This window comes from Pteropus medius, unplaced genomic scaffold (assembly GCF_902729225.1).
Source record: "Pteropus medius unplaced genomic scaffold, Ma_sr-lr_union100, whole genome shotgun sequence".
NCBI lineage: Eukaryota > Metazoa > Chordata > Mammalia > Chiroptera > Pteropodidae > Pteropus > Pteropus medius.
In genome coordinates this window covers 51084406-51105737 of record NW_024340849.1, presented here as the reverse complement: position 1 = coordinate 51105737, position 21332 = coordinate 51084406, and the positions used below count along the sequence as shown (strand labels likewise).

The following is a 21332-nucleotide window of genomic DNA, read 5'->3' as shown; positions in this document are numbered from 1 at the left end:
TGATGTTGATTCTTCCTACCAATGAGCATGGTATATGCTTCTATTTATTTGTATCTTTTTCAATTTCTTTTTTCAATGACATAATTTTCTGAGAACAGGTCTTTTACCTCCTTGGCTAATTTGATTCCTAGGTATTTTATTGTTTTTGATGCAATTGTAAATGGGATTGTTTTATAAATTTCTCTTTCTGAAATTTTCCTATGGTGTATGATGTTAGCTGTAAGTTTGTCATATATGGCCTTTATTATGTTGAGGTATGTTCCCTCTATTCCCACTTTGCTGAGAGTTTTTATCATAAATAGATGCCAGAATTTGTCAAACATTTTTCTGCATCTATTGATATGATCGTAAGATTTTTATCTTTCAGTTTGTCAGTATTGAATCACATTAATTGATTTGTGGATATTGTAGCAACCTTGCATCCCCAAAATAAATCCAACTTGATCATGGTGTATGATATTTTTAATGTATCACCGAATTCAGTTCGCTAATATTTTGTTGAGGATTTTTGTAGCAATATTCATAAGAGACGTTGGCCTACAGTGTGTGTGTGTGTGTGTGTGTGTGTGTGTGTGTGTGTGTGTGTGTGTGTGTGTGTGATGTCTTTATCCAGTTTTGGAATCAAGTTAATGGTGGCCTCAAAAAGGAATTAGAGAGCCTTCCCTCCTCTTGAATTTTTTGGAATAGTTTAAGAGGAATAGGTATTAATTCTTCTTTAAATGTTTGATAAAATTCGTCCAGAACTTTTGTTTCTTGGAAGTTTTTTTCATTACTGATTCTATTTCATGGGTGGTAATTGGTTGGTTCAGATTTCCTGTTTCTTCTTGAGTAAGTTTTGAGAGATAATATGTTTCTAAGATATTTTCTAATTGGTGTATAATTGCTATGAATATTTTCTTACAATCCTTTGTATTTCTGTGGAGTCTGTAGTTATTTCTCCTCTTTCGTTTCTGATTTTATTGATTTGAGTCCTCTTTCTTTTTCCCATGATGAGTCTGGTTAAGGGTTTGTCAATTTTGTTTATTCTTTCAAAGAAGTACTTCTGGGTTTCACTAATCTTTTGTATTGTTTTTCTAGACTTTATTTTATTTATTTCTGCTCTGATCTGTATTATTTCTTTCCATCCACTCTCTTTGGGTTTTGTTTGCTGTTCTTTTTCTAGTTTATTTAAGTGTAAGTTTAGAGTGTTTATTTGAGCTTTTTCTTGTTTCTTGAGGTAGGCCTGTATTGCTTTGAATTTCCCTCTTAGAACAGCTTTCTCTTTGTCCCACAGATTTTGAGTCATTATGTTTTTATTTTCATTTGTCTCTAGGCATCTTTTTATTTCTTCCTTGATCTCATTGTTAATCCATTCAATTGTTTAGGAGCATGTTCTTTAGCTTCCATGTGTTTGTGTATTTTTCAGTTTTTCTTGTAGTTGATTTCTAGTTTCATACCATTATGATCAGAGAAGAAAGTTGATATGATTTCAATCTTCTTAAATTCACTGAGACTTGTTTTGTGTCCTAACATATGGCATATCCTGGAAAATGTTTCATGTACATTTGAGAAGAATGCATATTTTGTTGCTTTGGGGTGATGCTCTGAAAATATCTATTAAATCCATCCGGTCAAGTGTATCTTCTAGGCCCATTGTTTTCTTGTTGACTTTCTGTCTGGAAAATCTATCCGTTGGTGTCAATGGGATGTTAAAGTACCCTACTATAAGTGTATTACTATTGAGCTCTCCTTTTATGTTAGTCAATAATTGCTTCACTTATGTAGGTGCTCCTATGTTGGGTGTGTATATGGTTGCTAGGATTATGTCCTCTTGTACTTATCCCTTTATCATTATGTAATGCCTTGTCTCTTATTATAGCCTTTGTTTTAAAGTCTATTTTGTCTGATAAAAGTATTGCTTCTCCATTTTTTTCATTTCCATTTGTGTGAAATATTTTTTCTATCTCTTTACTTTCATTCTGTTAATGTCAGTTTATCTGAAGTGGGTCTCTTGTAGACAGTATATGCATGGGTCTCATTTTCTTATCTATTCGGCTACTCTATGACTTTTGATTGGAGCATTTAATCCATTTACATTTCGAGTAATTATCAATAGGTACATAGTTACTGCCATTTTATTACTTATATTTTTTTTCTTTTTTTTCCCCTCTTCTTTTTTTTTTTACTGAAGCCCCTTAACATTTCTTCTAATACTGGTTTGTTGCTGATGAATTCCTTAAGTTTTTCCTGTCTCACCTTCCATTTTACATATTTTTTTATTTTTATGTTTTTATTTTTTAACTAATTAATTAATTTTTATGGTGATACTGGTTAATGAAATCCAATAAGTTTCATCTGTACACTTTAACAGTAAGGCATATATATATATATATATATATATATATATATATATATAATTTTTTACACTGTGTTCACCTCCCATAGATTCTTTCTGTCGCCATGTATTTGATCCCCTTTACCTCATCTACCTCTCCCCTCCCCCCATCCCTTACCCTCTAGTAACCACTAGTCTATTGTCCATATCCATGAGTCCCTGTTTCTTTGTCCTGTTTGTTTGTTGCTTTTAGGTTTATATCCTGCATATAAGTGATATCATGTGATTTTCAACTTTTTCTGTCTGGCTTATTTCACTTGGCATAATTATCTCAAGGTCCATCCATGTTGTCACAAATGACAGTATTTCATCTCTTCTTATGGCTGAGCAATATTCCATTGTATATATGTACCACAGCTTCCTTAGTCAATCATCTATTGTAGAACATTTCAATTGCTTCCATGTCCTGGCTACTGTGAAAAATGCTGCTATGAACATCAGTGTTCAAATATTTTTTCAGATATGGGTTTTCAAGTCTTTGGGGTAAATACCCAGTAGAAGGATTGCTGGATCGTATGATAGATCACTTCTTATCTTTTTTTTTTTTTTTGAGGAAACTCCATACTGTTTTCCAATTTGCAGTCCCACCAGCAGTGTATAAGGGTTCTTTTTTCTCTGCGTCCTCTCCAACATTTGTTATTACTTGTCTTGTTGATAACAGCTATTCTAAAAAGTGTGAAATGATATCTCATTGTGGTTTTGATTTGCATTTCCATAATAGTTAGCGATGATGAACATCTTTTCCTATGTTTGTTGGCCATTTGTGTGTCTGCTTGGGAGAAGTGTCTGCTCAGGTCCTCTGCTCATTTTTTGATTTGATTGATTTTGTCGTTGTTGTTATTGAGTTGTATGAGTTCTTTGAATATTTTGGACATTAGGCTCTTTTCAGAGGTGTTGCTAGCAACTATATTTTGCCATTTGGATAACTTTTTACCTTGTTGACAGCTTCTTTTGCCATGCAGAAGCTTTGTAGCTTGATGTGGTCCCATTCATTTATGTTTTCTTTTACTTACCTTTGAGGTCAAATTCATAAAATCCTCTTTAAGGCTAAGGTCCATTGGTTTAGTGCCTATGTTTTCTTCTATGCATTTTATCATTTCAGGTCTTATATTCTGGTCCTTAATCTATTTTGAGTTAGTTTTGGTGTATGATGATAGACAACAGCCTAGTTTCATTTTTTTGCAAGTGGCTTTCCAGTTTTCTCAGCACCATTTATTGAAAAGTCTTTCCCTTTTCCACTGTATGTTTTTGGCTTTTCTATTGAAAATTACTTGCCCTTCTAAACATTGGTTTACTTCTGGACTCTTGATTCTGTTCAACTGGTCTGCTTGTCTGTTTCTCTGCTATACCATGCTGTTTTGATTATCGTCCCTTTGCAGTATAATTTGAAGTCTGGAAGAGTGATGCCTCCAGACAAGTTCTTTTTTCTCAGGATGGCTTTGGCAATTAGGGGTCTTTTGTGCTATTTCTTTCAAGAATGCTGATGAATTTTGATGGGGATTGCATTAAATCTATATAATACTTTAGGTAATATGGTCATTTTAGCTATGCTGATTCTTCCAATTCAAGAACATGGAATATCTTTCCATTTCTTTGTATCTTCTTTGAAATCTTTAAATAGGATCTTATAGTTTTCATCATATAGGTCCTTCACTTGTTTCATTAGATTTATTCCTCGATATTTTATTCTTTTTGTTGCAAATGCAAAAGAAATTATTTTTTCTACTTCTTTTTCTGACAGCTCATTATTAGAGTATAGGAATGCTATAGATTTTTGAACATTGATTTTGTATCCAGAACCTTTACTGTATTTGTTTATTGTTTCTAGTAGTGTTCTTGTGGCGTTTTTAGGGTTTTCTATATGGAGAATCATGTCATCCAAAAATAGTGATAGCTTGACTTCTTCATTTCCTATTTGGATGCCTTTTATATCTTTCTCTTGTCTGATTGCACTCACTAGGATGTCCAATGTTACGTTGAATAACAGTGGCAATAGTGGAGAGACTTGCCTTCTTCCTGATCTTAGAGGGAAGGTTTTCAGTTTTTCACCATTAAGTATAATGTTGGCTGAGGGTTTATCATACATGGTCTTTATTATGTTAAGGTACTTTCCTTCTATACTGATTTTGTTAAGTGGTTTGATCATAAATGGATGCTGTATCTTGTCAAAGGCTTTTTCTGCATCTATTGATATGATCATATGATTTTTATTTTTTAATTTGTTTATATGGGGTATCACATTTATCGATTTATGTGGGTTGAGCCATCCCTGTGCCCCTGGGAATAAGCCCACCTGATCGTGGTATATAATCTTTTTAATATATTGCTGTATTCAGTTTGCTAGTATCTTATTTAGGATTTTTGTTTCTATGTTCATGAGAGATATTGGTCTGTAGTTTTCTTTTTTTGTGTGTGTTACCTTTACCAGGTTTTTGTATCAGGGTAATATTGGCCTTATAAAATGAGTTGGGAAATATTGCCTCCTCTTCGATTTTTTTGAAAAGACTTCTACTTTTTGGCACGTTTTTGATGATTACTTCAGTTTCTACACAGCTGAACAGTCTATTTATATTTTCTAAATCTTCTTGATTCAGTCTAGGAAGGTTGTATCTTTCTAAGTACTTGTCCATTTCTTCTAAGTTATTAAATTTGGTGTTATTTACTTTTTCATAGTTATTTACTTTTTCTATGATCTTTTGTATTTCTGCCGTGTCTGACATCATTTCTCCTTTTTCATCCCTGATTTTGTTTATTTGTGTCCTTTTTCTTTCTTTTTTTTTTTTTAGTGAGTCTAACCAGGGGTTTGTCAATTTTATTAACTTTCTCAAAGAACCAGTTCTTTGTTGCATTTGTTGTTTCTATTGATTTTTGTTTTCAATTTCATTTATTTCTGCTCTAATTTGTATTATTTCTTTCCTTCTGCTGACTTGAGGCTCCATTTGTTCTTCTTTTTCTAGTTTTTTGTTGCTGCTGTTGTTTTTAAGATGAAGCATTAGGTTGTTTATTCAGGCTCATTCTTGGTTTTGGAGCTAGGAATTTAATGATATGAACTTTCCTCTTATTACCACTTTCGCCATGTCCCGAAAGGTTTGATATGTTGTACTATTATTATCATTCATTTCTATGTATCTTTTGATCCCTCTTTTTATTTCTTCTCTGACCCATTCATTCTTCAGTAGCATGTTGTTTAATCTCCATGTATTCGTTCTTTCTGCTTTCTTTTTATAGTTGATCTCCAGCTTCAAATCACTGTGATCAGAGAATATTGTTGGTATGATTCCAATCCTCTTATATTTGTTAAGGCTATCTCTGTGTCCCAGTGTGTGGTCTATCCTTGACAATGTTCCATGTACACTAGAGAAGAATGTATAAGCAGCTGTTTTGAGATGGAAGGCTCCGTAAATGTTAATTATGTCCAGGTGGTCTAATGTGTCATTGAAGTATGTTATTTCCTTATTGATTTTCTGTTTGTATGATCTGTCCATATCTGACAGTGGGGTATTTAGGTCTCCTACTATAATAGTTTTAGTAATTGCTTTATATATTTTGGGGCTCCCTGACTGGGAGCATAGATATTAAGAAGTGTTATGTCTTCTTGGTGTATGTTTCCCTTTATCATTATGAAGTGTCCCTCAGTATCTTTCTTTACCTTTTTTTATTTTGCAGTCTATGTTATTTGATATTAGTACCACTACTTCCATTTTTCTCTAAATACCATTTGCTTGAAATATCATTTTCCACTCTTTCACTTTGAGTCTATATTTGTCTTTGTAATTGAGATGTCTCTTCTGGAGACAGTATATGGTTGGGTTTGGTTTTTGACCCAATCTGCAACTCTGTGCCTTTTTATTGCTGAGTCCAGTCCATTTACATTTAGAGTGATTACTGAAATATGAGATTTTCCTATAACCATTTTATGTTTTGCTTCCTGGTAGCTCAGTATTTCCATTGCTTCCTTGTCCTTATGTTTCTGTTTTCTTTATTTTGGTTGGCTTTTGTGGGTTTTCCCTCTGATTCTTCTTGTTTTATGTTATATACTTCAGGTCTGAATCTTCTATGTGTGGTTACCGTTATGAATGTGTAAAAGATAGTTATATATACACAGTCGTCCATTTTCTTCTGTATGTGCCTTATCTCCATTCCCCTTTACAAATTTGGATCTTTGAATCCTCCCCTTTTCAGTCATGGTTATCTCAGTTTATCCCTATGTATGCTGAACATTCATTACTATCTTGCTATAACAATTCTTTTCTTATTATTTAAGCTTATAATGCCCTGTTCTTGGTAAGGATTACACTCCTCTGTTTCTATTTGCTTGATTGTCACTTTACTCCTAATTATGTTTTTTTTTTCATTTTGTTTTAAGTGAACTGACCCCTTTCAATATTTCCTGTAGTGCAGGCCTCGTAGTGGAGAATTCCCTCAATTTTTGTATGTCTGGAAAAGTTTTAATTTCTCCTTCATGTATAAAGGACAGCTTAGCTGGATACATTATTCTAGGCTGGTAGTTCCTTTCACTTAATAGTTTAAATATTTGATTCCATTCCTTTATGGCTTGTAAGGTTTGCACTGAGAACTCGAAGGATAATGTAATTGGTTTACCTTTATAAGTTACCGTTTTCTTCTCCCTGGCTGCCCTGAGAATTCTTTCCTTGTCATTGATTTTTGATCTTTAATACAATGTGTCTTGGTGAAGGCCTTTTTGGGTTGAGATAATGGTATGTTCTGTTGACTTCTTGAATTCCGAGCTCCAGCTCATTCCTATTTGGAAAATTCTCATCAACTATTTGTCTGAAAATGCTTTCTAATCCCTGCTCCTTTTCTTTCCTTCGATAATGTCCATTATTCCTATGTTTCCTCTCCTGATGGTATCAGCTAGTTCTTGAATTTCTCTTTCATTATTTTTCATTCTTCGGTTTCTCTCTTCTTCCTTCTGATGCATTTCTAGATTTCTGTCTTCGATATCACTGATCCTTTCCTCTATTTGATCAACTCTATTTCACAAGCTTGCTATTTCATTTTTCAACTCTTGCAGTGTGTTTTTGATCTTCAGAAGATCTATTCTGTTCTTTTTGAAGGTTTCAATCTCCTTGCTCTGCGCATCTATTTGTTTTTCCAATTCCTGAAATTGTTGATATGACTTGTTTTGGAACTCCCGAGTTTTTTCAGAAGTACTATCCTGAATTCTCTGTCATTTAAGTTGCATATTTCTATGTCTGTAAGCTTATTTTCTGAAGATTTTTCTCTTTCTTTCTGATATGATTTGTCACCTGGGTTGTTCATGGTGTTTAATGGACTATTTCTTTGCCTGGGCATTAATGGAAGTGTATTCTGCTGTTTTTCCAGGAAGAAGATTTATTATGTAAAGCTCTCTCTTTAGCCTGCTGCAAAGAAGGCTCTTTTCTTTTGAGAAATACTGGATGTTAGCCTTACTGGAGAAAAATGTTATTTTTCTCTAGTAAGTTATTTTAAGTACATGGAAAAACTAAGGAAAATCAGGTCTAAAGAATTAAAGTATAAAAATGAAATCTCACCAAAGAGAGAAAATAAATAAGTTAGTTTTTATTACTGCTATAACAAATTACCACACATTTTACTGGCTTAAAACAACCAAATTTATTTTTTTGCAGCTCTGGAAATCACAGGTCTATAGTGGGTCAGCAGGGCTGCATTCCTTCTGAAGATACTAGAAAGAATCTGTTTCCTTTCTTTTTTTCAGTTTCTAGAGACCACTTGCATTCCTTGGCTCATGGCCCCTTCCTCCACCTTCAAAACCAACAGTGTAGCATCTTTATCTCTCTCTCTCTCTCTCTCTTCTCCTCTCCATCTTTCTTGTTTCCATTCTCTTTTCCTCCTCTGGTTACATTGAGCCCATCAGGATAATCCAGAACAATTTCCCTATCTCAAGATCCTTAACTTAATCACACTTACAAAGTCCCTTTGGCTATGTAAGGTAATATAGTCAAAGGCTATAGGGATTAGAATGTGGGTACCTTTAGGGGCCTGTTATTCTGCCTAACACAATCAATAAAGAGATAGAAATTATTTTTTAAAAAAACAATATAAATTATGGATTTTAAAGTACAGTAACTAAAATAAAAATTTCATTTGAGGGCATTGTTAAAATAAAAAACAAATGCAGATCAATCTTGAAAATTCCCTAGGCTGACAAAACCAGTTTAGTCATGTAAGCAAAGCTTAATTTAGCTTATTTTGCAAGACTAACTTGACCTGGGTCATTTCTTGCTTATGTCTCTTGAAATCATAATCAAAACTTGAACTGTTTCTCAAGGTTGATATGAGGTGACTACTGACCAATTCCCTATTGTTTAAGAATATTCTATTATAGCCAATCACTGTGGAGAATAAACAGTCACTGCTTTCTCACTATATAAGCTGTTTCATAACAATATTCCCCTGAGCCTCATTCCATGTTTTGAGTTCAGTCCTCCTGGTTTGGAAACTCTCTTTTTGATAAGTCACAATATTATAATTTTGGTGATTCATTGGCCTTGTTTATATTATTTCTGAACTTTTGACCATCTCAAAATCAGATTTGAGCTAGCATAAAAAAAGAATCAGTGAACTTGAAAATAGACCAATTTTGAGATTATCTAAAGATTAAAAAGGAAGGCAAACAAAGAGTCACAGAGATCTGTGAGATACCATCAAATGTACCAACATCTGCATAATGAGAAAGAAAGAGTAAAGAGAAAAAAGAGAAAAAGAATATTTGAAAAATTAATGGCTGAACAATTCACAATTTAATTAAAAAATATTAATTGACACATTGAAGAAACTCAACAAACTCCAAGTAGGATAAACTCAAAGATATTTATACCTAGAAACATTACAATCAATGTGTTAAAAGCCAAAAAGGACCAAGGTCAGGGAGAGAATCTTGAAAGCAGCAAGGGAAAAGTGACATATTACGTGCAATGAATCTTCAGTAAGACTGAGACCTGACTTCTCATTAGAAACTATGGATGCAAAAAAGAAAGTGGGATAACACTTTGTTGCTGAGACTATTAACAAAAGATTAGCAACAAAGAATTCTTTATCTTGCAAAATTTTTCTTGAAAAAAAGAGAAATTAAAACAGGCCCAGAAAAAAAATAAAATAAATGAATTTATTATTAATAGACCTGCCCTACAAGAAATACTACAGGAGTTTCTTCAAACTGAAATGAAAGGATACTAGAAAGTAAATTCAAACCCACATGAAATAATAAAGAGCACTGGTAAAGGTGACCACATAGAATATATTTTTTAAAAAAGTATAAATGCATTTTCTTTTGTAAAAATTTTCTCTTCCTATGTGATTTAAAAGACAACTGCCTAAAGCAATAATTATAAAACTGTGCTACTAGTCAAGAGAGTGAAAAGACAACTCACAGAATTGGAAAGAAAACTTGCAAATTATATATCTGTTAAAGATCTAGTATCTAGAATATATAAAGAACTCTTACAATGTAACAACAAAGAGACAAATAATCCAATTGCAAATGAGCAAAGTATTTTAATAGAAAATTCTCCAAAGATGATTTACAAATGGCCAGTAGACACATGAAAAGATCTTCAACATTACTAATCATTAGGTAAATGCAAGTCAGAACCATAACTTTATACTCACTTGGATGGCTCTGTGTGTGTGTATGTATATGCGTTGATGAGGATATGAAGAAATTAAAACCATCATACATTGCTAGTGAGGAAGTAAAATGGTACAGGCACTTGGAAAGCAGTTTGACAGTTACTCAAAGGTTAAACATAGAGTTATCATATGACCCAGCAATTCAACTCCTAAGCATAAACCTGAGAGAAATGAAAACAATGTTCACATAAAAACTTGCGTACAAATGTTTATAGACACATTATTCATAATAGCCAAAAAGTGGAAACAATTTAAGTGTTCAACTGAATAATTGATAAATAAAAGGTGATATATCCATACAAGGGAATATTATTTGGCAATAAAAAGGAATAAAGTACAAGTCTCCTTAACAAACGGTGTTTAAAAATCTGGGTACCCACACACAAAAGAATAAAGTTAGACCCTTGCCTACACCATATGCAAAATTAACTCAGAATGGATTAAATCAAAATGGATTAAAGTGTAAGATCTGAAACTATAAAATTTATGGAAGAAAACATAGAGGAAAACTTCATGACATTGGATTTGGCAATAATTTTATGGATATAACACCAAAAACACAGGCAACAAAAGCAAAGAACAGATAAATGGAACTACATCAAGTTTAAAAACTTTTGCATAGCAAAGGAAACAACAGAATAAAAAGGCAACTTATAGAATGGGAGAAAATATTAGCAAGCCATATATCTGATAAGGAGTAACATCAATAATATACAAAGAACTAGAACTCAACAACAAAAACAAATAAACTGATTTCAAAATAGGTAAAATATTTAAATAGACATTTCTCCAAAGAAAATACAGCAATGCCCAATAAGCAAATACAAAGCTACTCAATATCACTAATCGGCAGGGAGATAAAAATCAAAACCACATTGAGATATCGCTTCATACACCTTAGGATGTCGACTATCAAAAAAAAACAAAAACAAAAAACAAGAAAATTACAACTTGTTAGCAAGGATATGGAGGTATTAGAACTCTTGTGCATTGCTGGTGGGAATGTAAAAATGTAAAAAGGTACAGGTATTATGGAAAACAGCATGGAGATTCCTCAAAAATTAAAAATAGAATTACCATATGATCCAGCAATCCCATTTCTTGTTATAGATTGAAAAGAATTGAAAACAAGCTCTAAAAGATGTATTTGCACACCCATATTTATTGCAGTATTTTTTACAATACACAAGAGATAGAAGTAACCCAGATGTTTGACTAATAAATGGATAGAGATGTGATATACACATAAAATGGAATATTATTGGGCCTTAAAAAAATTCTGTGATGTCCATTTTACAACATTAATAAACTTTGTTTATTATGCTAAGAAAAATGACTTAATCACAAAAAGACAAATACTGCATGATTCAATTTATAAGGTAACAAAAGTAGTCAAACTCTGAGAAATAGAAAGTAGAATGGTAGAGATCTTTTGCACCACAACGTGCGTATAATTGACACTATTGTATTATACAATAGTGTGGTTAAGATGGTAAATCTTATGCTGTGTATTTTTCAGTTTTAAAAAACAATAATAAAAGGACAAATAACTGATATTTGCTATAACATGGATGAACTTTGAAAACTTTCTGCTAAGTGAGAGACACCAGACTACCCCTTGTATGATTCCATTCACATAAATATCCAGAATAAGCAAATCTATAAAAAATAAAGCACAGAATGGTTGCATAGGACTGGGAAGATTGAAAAGAAATGAGGACTGACCTCTAATGGGTCTGGGTTCTCTTTCTGAGTTATGAAAATGTTTAAAAATTGATTGTGGTAAAGACGATACAAGTCTGTGCACAAATTAAAAGCCATTAAAGTTTATACTTTAAATAGGTAAATTTTGTGGTATGCAAGTTATAGTTCAAAAAGCTATTAAACAAACAAAAAACAGAATTGAAGTAGCGATATTAATATCAGCATTAAAATGGAATTTAAGGGAAAAAATGGCATAGATGATAGAGGCTCTGTTCATCCCTCTGGCAATCGAATTAAAGTTGTGACAGAAACAAGGAGCAAACAGCAAGGAAAATTACATAGGATCTAGATGAACAAGCCAAACAACTAGGGAGAAATCCAAGAAAGCACCCTGAAACTGCAGAAGGTAGGATGGGGCGAGGGCGCAGGGCTACCCAGATCTGAGTGGCTAAGTGGGATGCAGGCGGTGGCAGGCACCTCTTAAAGGGGCCATGTTCGCAGCTGGACATTCACAGTGATAGACCTGCTCATTCTGAACATCAGCATCAGTTCGGGGAGCACCAGGAACTTACAGGGGGACATGAGTTGTTTGACTGAGGGCCAAGGGAAGACTCGCTCTGTACAGAAGTGCAGGCAGTATCCATTGTTCCTCTGCTGACCCTTCCCCTGTCCCAATGTGTGGACTCAGCACTGCCATAGCGAAGACCTTATCAAAGACTCTCCTTCAGAGGTTGCTCTGCTCAGAGGATTCCCTGAAACTTCGTCTCCTCCAACTCACGGTCCCACCCAAGCCACATCCTGGTGTGCCCTCACTTAGCCAGGTGCCCCTTGCTGAGCAGCACCTAGATTCACACTGGTGGCAGCTGGCATCAGTTTCTGGTGTGGCCTTTTGAGGCAACTATAAGCACAGCATCTGTGGCTTGCTGGCTGAATCTTAACAGGTGGCCCCAGAGGGACACAGGCTTGGGCTAAGTTTGGCTTGCAGCTGAACCCCTCTCAGGACTGTGCCATTGAACACCTACCAGGTAAATCCACACTAATAAGACTGGGAGATTTAAGAGCTTTGCTTAGTACATAAAAACAGACAGAGAAGGGCAGCCAAAATGGGAAGACAAAGAAGCAGAAACCATATGAGAGATCAGAACAGAGATACAGGAATAATAGAGTAGAGCAATCTAACAGATGCAGAGTTCAAAACACTGGTTATAAAGATGCTCAGTGAATTAATAAGAAGTGTAGATTAATTCAGCGAGAACTTCAAACAGACAAAAAAAAAACATAAAAATGAAATGGAAATTATAAAAGGGAACCAGTCAGAAATGAAAAACATATTATCTGAGATGAGAAGTATATTAAATGGAATAAACAGAGTGAATAAAGAAGAGGATCAAATGACTTATGTAGAAGATAAGAAAGCCAAGGATACCCATGAAAATGTTTGAATCAGAATGGCAAGAAAAAATAAGCCAAGACTATAATAATAATTATATATGAGACACTATTAAATGTAAAAATATCCTTGTCATAAGAGTATTTGGGGGAAAAAACCACAGACGTTGAAGAGCTATTTGAAGAAATGATGATGGAAAACTTTCCTCACCTGGTGAAGGAAATAGACATACAATCCCAGGAAGCTCAGAGAGTCCCCAAAGCCAGGAATCCAAAGAGGCTCATACCAAGACACATCATAATTAAAATGCCAAAGGTTAAAGACAAAGAGAGAATCTTAAAAGCAGCAAGAGAAAAGCAGTTACTTACCTACAAGAGAGCACTCATAAGACTGGCAGCTGATTTCTCAAAAGAAATGATGTAGAACAGAAAGACTTGGCACAAAATATTTGATGCGATGAAAACCCAGGATCTACAACCAAGAATACTTTGTCCAGCAAAGCTATAATTTAGAGTTGAAAGAGATAAAGAGCTTCCCAGAAAAAAATAAGCTAAAGGAATTTATCATCACCAAGCCACTATTACAGGCAATGTTGGAGGGACTTCTTTAAGAAGAGAAAACGTATCAAAAACAGGAATCAAGAATGGTAATAACTACATTCCTATCAACAAGTATCTCAAATGGAAAAGAATTAAGTGCTCCAACCAAAAGATAGAGTGGCTGAATGGATAAGAAAGCAAGATCCCTACATATGCTGCCTACAAGAAACTTACTTCAGTTAAAAGACACACACAGACGAAAAGGAAGGGGATGGAAAAAGATATTGCCTTGATGGACCTAGAGGGTATTGCGCTGAATGAAATGGGTCAGATAGAGAATGACAAATATCACATGATTTCATGTACATGTGGAATCTAAAGAACAAAATCAACAACAACAACAACAAAAGTGGAAATAAACTCACAGACACAGAGAATGTTTTGAGGGCTACTAGATGGGAGGGGCTTTGGGGAGATGGCAAAAAAAATGGCAAAGGGATTAAGAGGTATAAGGTGATAGTTGCAGAATAGACATGGAGATGTAGAGTGTAGCATGGGGAAAATGGTTAATAATGTAATAAATATGTAAGGGGAAGAGGGGTACTAGATTTAGTGGGGTGATCACTTTATGAGTTATGTGGATCTCTGATCACTATGCTATACAACTGAAACTAGGATATTATTGTATGCCAACTATAACTCGGAAAAATCTCATTGAATTGTACAATGTAAATACAAGCAACTAATTGCCTATTATATTTCAATAAATGGAAAATAAATAAATAAATGGAATTTAAGATAAAAAATGTTACTAGAAACAAAGAGGATATATACAATGATAAAGGTATCAATCTATCAGCATAACGTAAAAATCATAAACACATGCACTGAGAGTCCACAAATACATGAAGCAAAAATGACAAAAATTAAGAAAGAAGTAGATAATTTAATAACAATAGTTTGAGATTTCATACTATAATTTCAATAGTGGATAGAACAACTAAGAAGAAAATTAAAAAGAAAATAGAAGACTTAAACACTATAAATTAATTCTAATAGATATATATTGAAGACTTCACACATTAAGAGCAGAATTGAAACACAGGTTTTCAAGAGTACAGGGAACATTCTCCAAGATAAAACATATGTCTAAAACAAGCTTCAGTAAATTTTAAAAGATTGCAATCATACAAAATATATGGTCGATTACAATTAAATAAAATTAGAAATCAATAAAATTAGAAGGAGATGGAGGGGGGTCATGATGGTGGATTGGATAAAGGCAGGGTTCTCTTCCTCTCAGGACTACATTAAAATTACAATCAAATTATAAAATAATCAGCATGGAGAATCACCTGAAATCTAGCTCATCGTAACACATACATCTGATGATATAAATAAAGAGTCACATCAAGACTGATAAGAGGGACAGACATGTGAAACAGGCTGGTCCTGCCCCTGTACATGGCAGTGGAGCACTGAGAGGGAAAACACAGTTGCAGAGGCCCTACTGAAGGAAAGATGGGTCCTAGCTTCATATGAGGGCTCCCTGGCTCAGGGTCTCAGCCCAAGGAAGAGGAGTTCCCACAATATCTGACTGTAAAAATAAGTGGGGATTCTGGACATCCGGGTGAGACAGAAGGAAACTGAAATCCCAGATGCCCCACTTAAAAGGTCCGCTCACAGATTCACTTGCACAAGGATATGTACCCTGGGCATCTGTAGTGGGTCAATGACTCAGGAGGCACAAGAGACATATGGGGAAAGACTGCATTGTATGGTTCCGAAGCAAAGGCTAGAGGGACAGCTACCATTGTTCTTTTATCAGGCTCTGCTCCAGAGCAGACTACAGACAGGCTCCATCTTGTTTGTGTTGAATCCTCCCCCCGCACACCCAATTCTGAAGCTGCATTGGCCCAGAGAGATCAGCCCACCACAACCAACCCCAAAATTGCTCAGGGCAGCCCATGGCCAGAAAACCACTCTGCCCTGCCTCTTTGTGGAGCCACGCATTCTGCTCAGGCATCAGACCTTGGCTACCACTGTGCATGCATTTCAGGGAAAACAGTTACTAGCAGATCATTACCGCCAGAATGAACTACTGTATGGCTTGGGAGGATCACAGGGATCAGTGGACCCATCATAGATGGCAGCTAGTCTTGCTGTGACCTATGACTTTTGCAGGAACCCGTGGACTCAGAACTGGCAGCAAATCTGATGCTGTATCAGCCTGATGGCCCCACATCTCCCTGAGACTCCTCCCTACCCAACCCACAAATTACCAATGGAAAGCCTGTTTCCAGGCAGCCAGCCCCACTCTGTGCTGTTTCTGTACCTGAGACACAAATTCAACAGCAAACAACAGCACTCAGTTTGTGCAACCCATGCAAAGCCCATGAATCCTGGGAGAGACTTTTAGCGGCAGGCTAGAAACCCTGCCCCCAAACCTGCACCCGAGCTACAGTATTTCTTGAACAGATCTCAGGTGTGTGCAGGCCCAAGGCAAGCAGTGGTTGGCTTTACTGCAAACTGAGACTTATACAAGAAGTCAAAGACACAGTGCTGGCATGAAAACTGACACTGCAGTGGCCAGGGGAAATCTGCTCAATATATCCTGGTGATTCTCTGGGTCCCTGCACCACCCAACTCATGTAACACCCAAAGGCTCTTCCAGTAACAGAGTCTTACAGGCAACTGACAGGCAGCCTCAAGCCTTGTAGTGCACGGGTCCTTCTGCTAAACTACCCCAGGCTCAGTACTGGGGGAAACTGGACCTCACCTAAAAGCGTCTTTTCCACTTGCCTATAGATCTAGCATAGGCAGCAACAATATGTGGATCACTCTGCAGCTCCCACCAGGTAGCACCAAGCAATTAAAGGCAGTAGCTGATCTCGGCTTACCAGTGAGCCCTTCCCAAGGGGCCATAAAACTAACACATCCAGAGGCTAGCATCAGACCACAACAGAGCAGCTCCTGACTAGGCTCATATGTGATTCACCCAAAGGTGGTCTCAACAAGTAAACAAACCTGCTAGGGCAAATCTCATTCCATGGGGTCAGTCACTACACAGCAGAAAATACCTTGTGGGCATAGCCAGTTCTCATAATTAAGCAACCTGAGAATCAATCTCATCCACTGATGTGCTAACAGCAATAAAGGCTTAGTTACAACAGGAAACACATACAATCCACACAAACAACATGTCCAGAGCCCCTGGCACAGGTGATTAAGGAGACTGTGCCACTAAGCCACACAGGACATCTACTATATAAGGCCAGCTGACCAAGTATGAGACAAAACAAATCTTGCTAAGACATATAAATGAACACAGAGAGACAGCTAAAATGAGAAAACAAAGAAACATGCCATAAATGAAACAGCAGGAGAATACTCCAGAAAATAATCTAAAAGAAATGGAAGCAAACAACTCATCAGAGACAGAGTTCAAAACAATGGTTATAAGGATGTTTCATTAACTTAAGGGGAGAGTAGATGTTCTCAATGAGAACTTTTACAGAGAGATGTAAGCATAAAAAAAAGAACCAGTCAGAAATGAGGAATACACTAGAAAGAATCAATAGTAGATTGATGAAGCAGAAGATCGAATCATTGAGTTGGAAGATGAGGTAACAGAAAATACCCAGTTGGAACAGCAAAAAGAAAAAAATAATTTAAAAATGAAGATAGTTTAAGAGACATATGAGATAACATCAAGTGTAACAAGATCCGCATCATAGGAGTACCAGAAGGAGAAGAGAGAGAGCAAAGGATTGAGAATCTATAAGAAGAAATAATGAGAGAAGACTTTCTTAACCTGGCAAAGAAATTAAACATACAAGTTCAGGAAGCACAAATAGACTGAAGCAAGAGAAACTCAAACAGACCCACACCAAGACACATCATCATTAAAATGCCAAAGGTTAAAAACCAAAAGAGAATTTTAAAAGTAGCAAGAGAAAGACAACTAGTTACATACAAGGGTACCCCCATAAGAATATCTGCTGATTTTTCAACAGAAACTTTGTAGACCAGAAAAGAGACCGGCAAGAAATATTCAAAGTAATAAAAAAAAAAAACCACAAGAATTTACAACCAAGAATACGCTACCCACAAGGCTATCATTTAAAATAGAAAGTAGATAAAGAGCTTCTCAGACAGGAAAAAGCTTTAGGTGTTCATCACCAACAAACTAGTATTACAAAAAAAAAAAATGTTAAGGGGACTTATGTAAAAAGAAGAAGAAGCAAGAACAACAACAACAACCCTCCCATAAATGTGAAAAATAAAATATCAATAACCATGTACCTATCAATAACTACTTTAAAAGTAAATGGATTAAATGCTCTGATCAAAAGACATAGGATAGGCAAATGGAAAAGACAAAACCCAAATGTATGCTGTCTGCGAGATACCCACTTTAGATCAAATGGCACACACAAACTGAAAGTAAAGGGTTGGATAAAGATATTTCATGCAAATGGAAGTAAAAAAAAAGAGCTGGGTAGCAATACTTATATCAGACAAAATAGAATTTAAAACAAAGACTATAATAAGAGATAAAGAAGAGCATTACATAATGAGAAAGGAATCAGTAAAACAAGAAGACATAACCATAGTAAACATATACACACCCAAAATAGGAGCACCTATGTACATAAAGCAATTATTAATTGACATGTTAGTGAGAGATCGATAGTAATATACTCATAATAGAGGACTTCAACACCCATTGACACCAATGGACAGCTCTTCCAGAAAGAAAATCAACAAGGAATCAGTGGGCTTAAATGACATACTAGACCAGGTGGATTTATTCAATTGATATTTTTTAGAGCATTTCACTCCAAAGCCGCAGAATATACATTCTTCTCAAAAACATATGAAATATTTTCCTGGACAGATCACATGTTAGGACACAAAACAAGTATCAATAAATGTAAGATGATTGAAATCATATCAACTGTCTTCTCTGATCACAATGGTGTGAAACTAAAAATAACTACAAAAAATAACTGGAAAATACACAAGTACACAGAGGCTAAATAACATGCTACTAAACAATAAATGAGTTAACAATGATATCGAGGAAAAAATCAAATGATATCTAGAGGCAAATGAAAACACAAAGGCTCAAAATGTATGGGACACAACAAAAGCAGTCCTAAGAGGAAAACTCATAGCAATACAGGTCTACCTCGAGAAACAAGAAAGCTCAAAAAAAAAAACTAACCTTACACTTAAAAAGAAAGAAAAAGAACAGCAAAAAAAAAAAAAAAAAAAGCCCAAAGTGAGTGGAAGGAAGGAAACAATACAGAACAAAGCAGAAATAAATGAAATAGAGTCTAGAAAAACAATACAAAAGATTAGCAAAACTAAGAGCTGGTTCTTTGAAAGGATAAACAAAACTGATAAACCCTTAACTGGACTCAACAAGAAAAAGAGATAGGATTTTAAAAAATAAAATCAGAAATGAAAAAGAAGTAACTACAGACTCCACAAAAAATATAAAGCATCATAAGAAAATATTATGAGCAATTATATACCACCAAATTAGAAAATCTGAAAGAAAGAGATACCTAGAAACATACAATCTCCTAAAACTGAGTCAATAAGAAACAGAAAATTTGAACCAACCAATTATCACCAATGAAACAAAAAACTCCCCAAAACAAAAGTCCTGAACCAGATGGCCTCATAGGTAAATTTTACCAAACATTTAAGAAAGAAGAACTAACATCTATTATTCTCAAACTATTCCAAAAAATTCAAGAGAGGGAATTCAAGTCTCCCTAATTCCTTTTATGAGACCATTAACTTGATTCCAAAACTAGACAGACATTACAAAAAAAGAACACTATAGGCCAATATCCCTGATAAACATTTATGCAAAAATCCTCAACAAAATACAAGCAAAGCAAATTCAGCAATACATTGAAAATATCATACGCCATGATCAAGTTGGATCTATTCCTGGGATATAATGTTGGTTTAATATTCATAAGTCAATTAAGGTAATATACCACATTAACAAAATGAAAGATAAAAATCATATGATCATAGCAATAGATTTAAAAAAAAAAAGCATTTGATGAAATCCAGCATCCCTTTATGATAAAAACTCTCAGCAAAGTAGGAGCAGAGGGAATATACCTCAAAATGATAAAGATCACATATGACAAACCTATAGCTAACATCACACTTCTTAGGGAAAGGCAAAAAGTGTTTTCCTTAAGATTAGGATCAAGACATTCACCACTTCTGTTCAACATTGTATTGGAAGTCCTAGCTATAACAATCAAAGAAAGAGAAATAAAAGGCATCCAAATTGGAAAGAAAGAAATAAAAGGGTCATTATTTACAGATGACATAATTCTATATAGAGAGAACCCTAAAAATTCCACCAAAATCTCTTAGAACTGATTAATGAATTCAGTAAAGTAGCAGGATGCAAGATTAATATCCAGAAGTCAGTTGCATTTTTATACGCAAATGACCATCGTTCAGAAAGAGAAATTAAGAAAACTACCCCATTTACAGTGTTCCTAATAGCCATGGCAATCTTGAGAAAGAACAAAGCTAAAGGCATCACACTACCTAGTATCAAACTATACAACAAGGCTACAGTAATTGAAACATCATGGCACTGACATAAAAACAGATACATGGATCAACGGAACAGAATAGAGAGCCCAGAAAAAAACCCATACCTATATGCTCATTTAAAATATGACAAAGGAGGCAAGAATATACAGTGGGGTAAAGGCAGTCTCTTTAATAAATGGTGTTGGGAAAACTGAACAGGTACATGAAAAAAAAATGAAACTGGACCACCTTCTTATACCATATACAGAAATAGACTCAAAATGGATTAAAGACTTATATGTAGGACCCAAAACCATAGAAGAAAACATAGGCAGTAAACTCTCTGATATTGCTACTAGTAATTTCTTTTCTGATAATATGTCCTTAGGCAGGGGAAATAAGAGGAAAAATAAACAAATGGGATTACATCAACCTAAAAAATTTTGCACAGCAAAGGAAACCATAAACAAAACAAAAAGACAACCTATGGAATAAGAGTAGATATTAGCCAATGATACATCTGATAAGGGGTTAATATTCAAGATTTATAAAGATCTCATACAATTCAACAACAAAAACACAAATAATCCAATTTAAAAATGGGCGGAAGACTTGAATAGGTATTTCTCCAAAGAGGAAATACAGATGGCCAATAGACATATGAAAAGTTGCTCAGTGTCATTAATCATAAAGGAAATGAAAATTAAAACCACAATGAGATATCACCTAACACCTATCATAATGACTATCAACAATAAATCAAAAAACAAGTGTTGGTGAGGATGTGGAAAAAAGGGAATCCTTATACACTGAAGGTGAGATTGAAAATTGATAGAGTCACTATGGAAAACAGTCTGGAGGTTCCTCAAAAAATGGATCTTCCTTTTGACCCAGTAATTGCACTTCTGTGTATTTATCCTAAGAAAACCAAAACACTAATTTATAAAGATCTATGTACCCCTATGTTCATGGCAATGCTACTTACAATAGCCAGGATATGAAAGCAACCTAAATGCCTATCGACAGACGACTGGATAAAGAAGTTATGGTTCATATATACAATGAAATATTATTCAGCCATAAAAAAAAA

At 34.9% G+C, this 21332-nt stretch overlaps 1 protein-coding gene across 1 annotated transcript in view; it reads right to left on the bottom strand.

Moving 5' to 3' along the window:
• Positions 1-21332, bottom strand: part of LOC120589338 (importin subunit alpha-1-like) — a 62427-nt gene that overhangs the window by 27130 nt on the left and 13965 nt on the right. Inside the window, 1 exon segment of the mRNA XM_039846898.1 lies at positions 15943-15995. Within this exon segment, the coding sequence (XP_039702832.1) occupies positions 15943-15995 (53 nt within the window).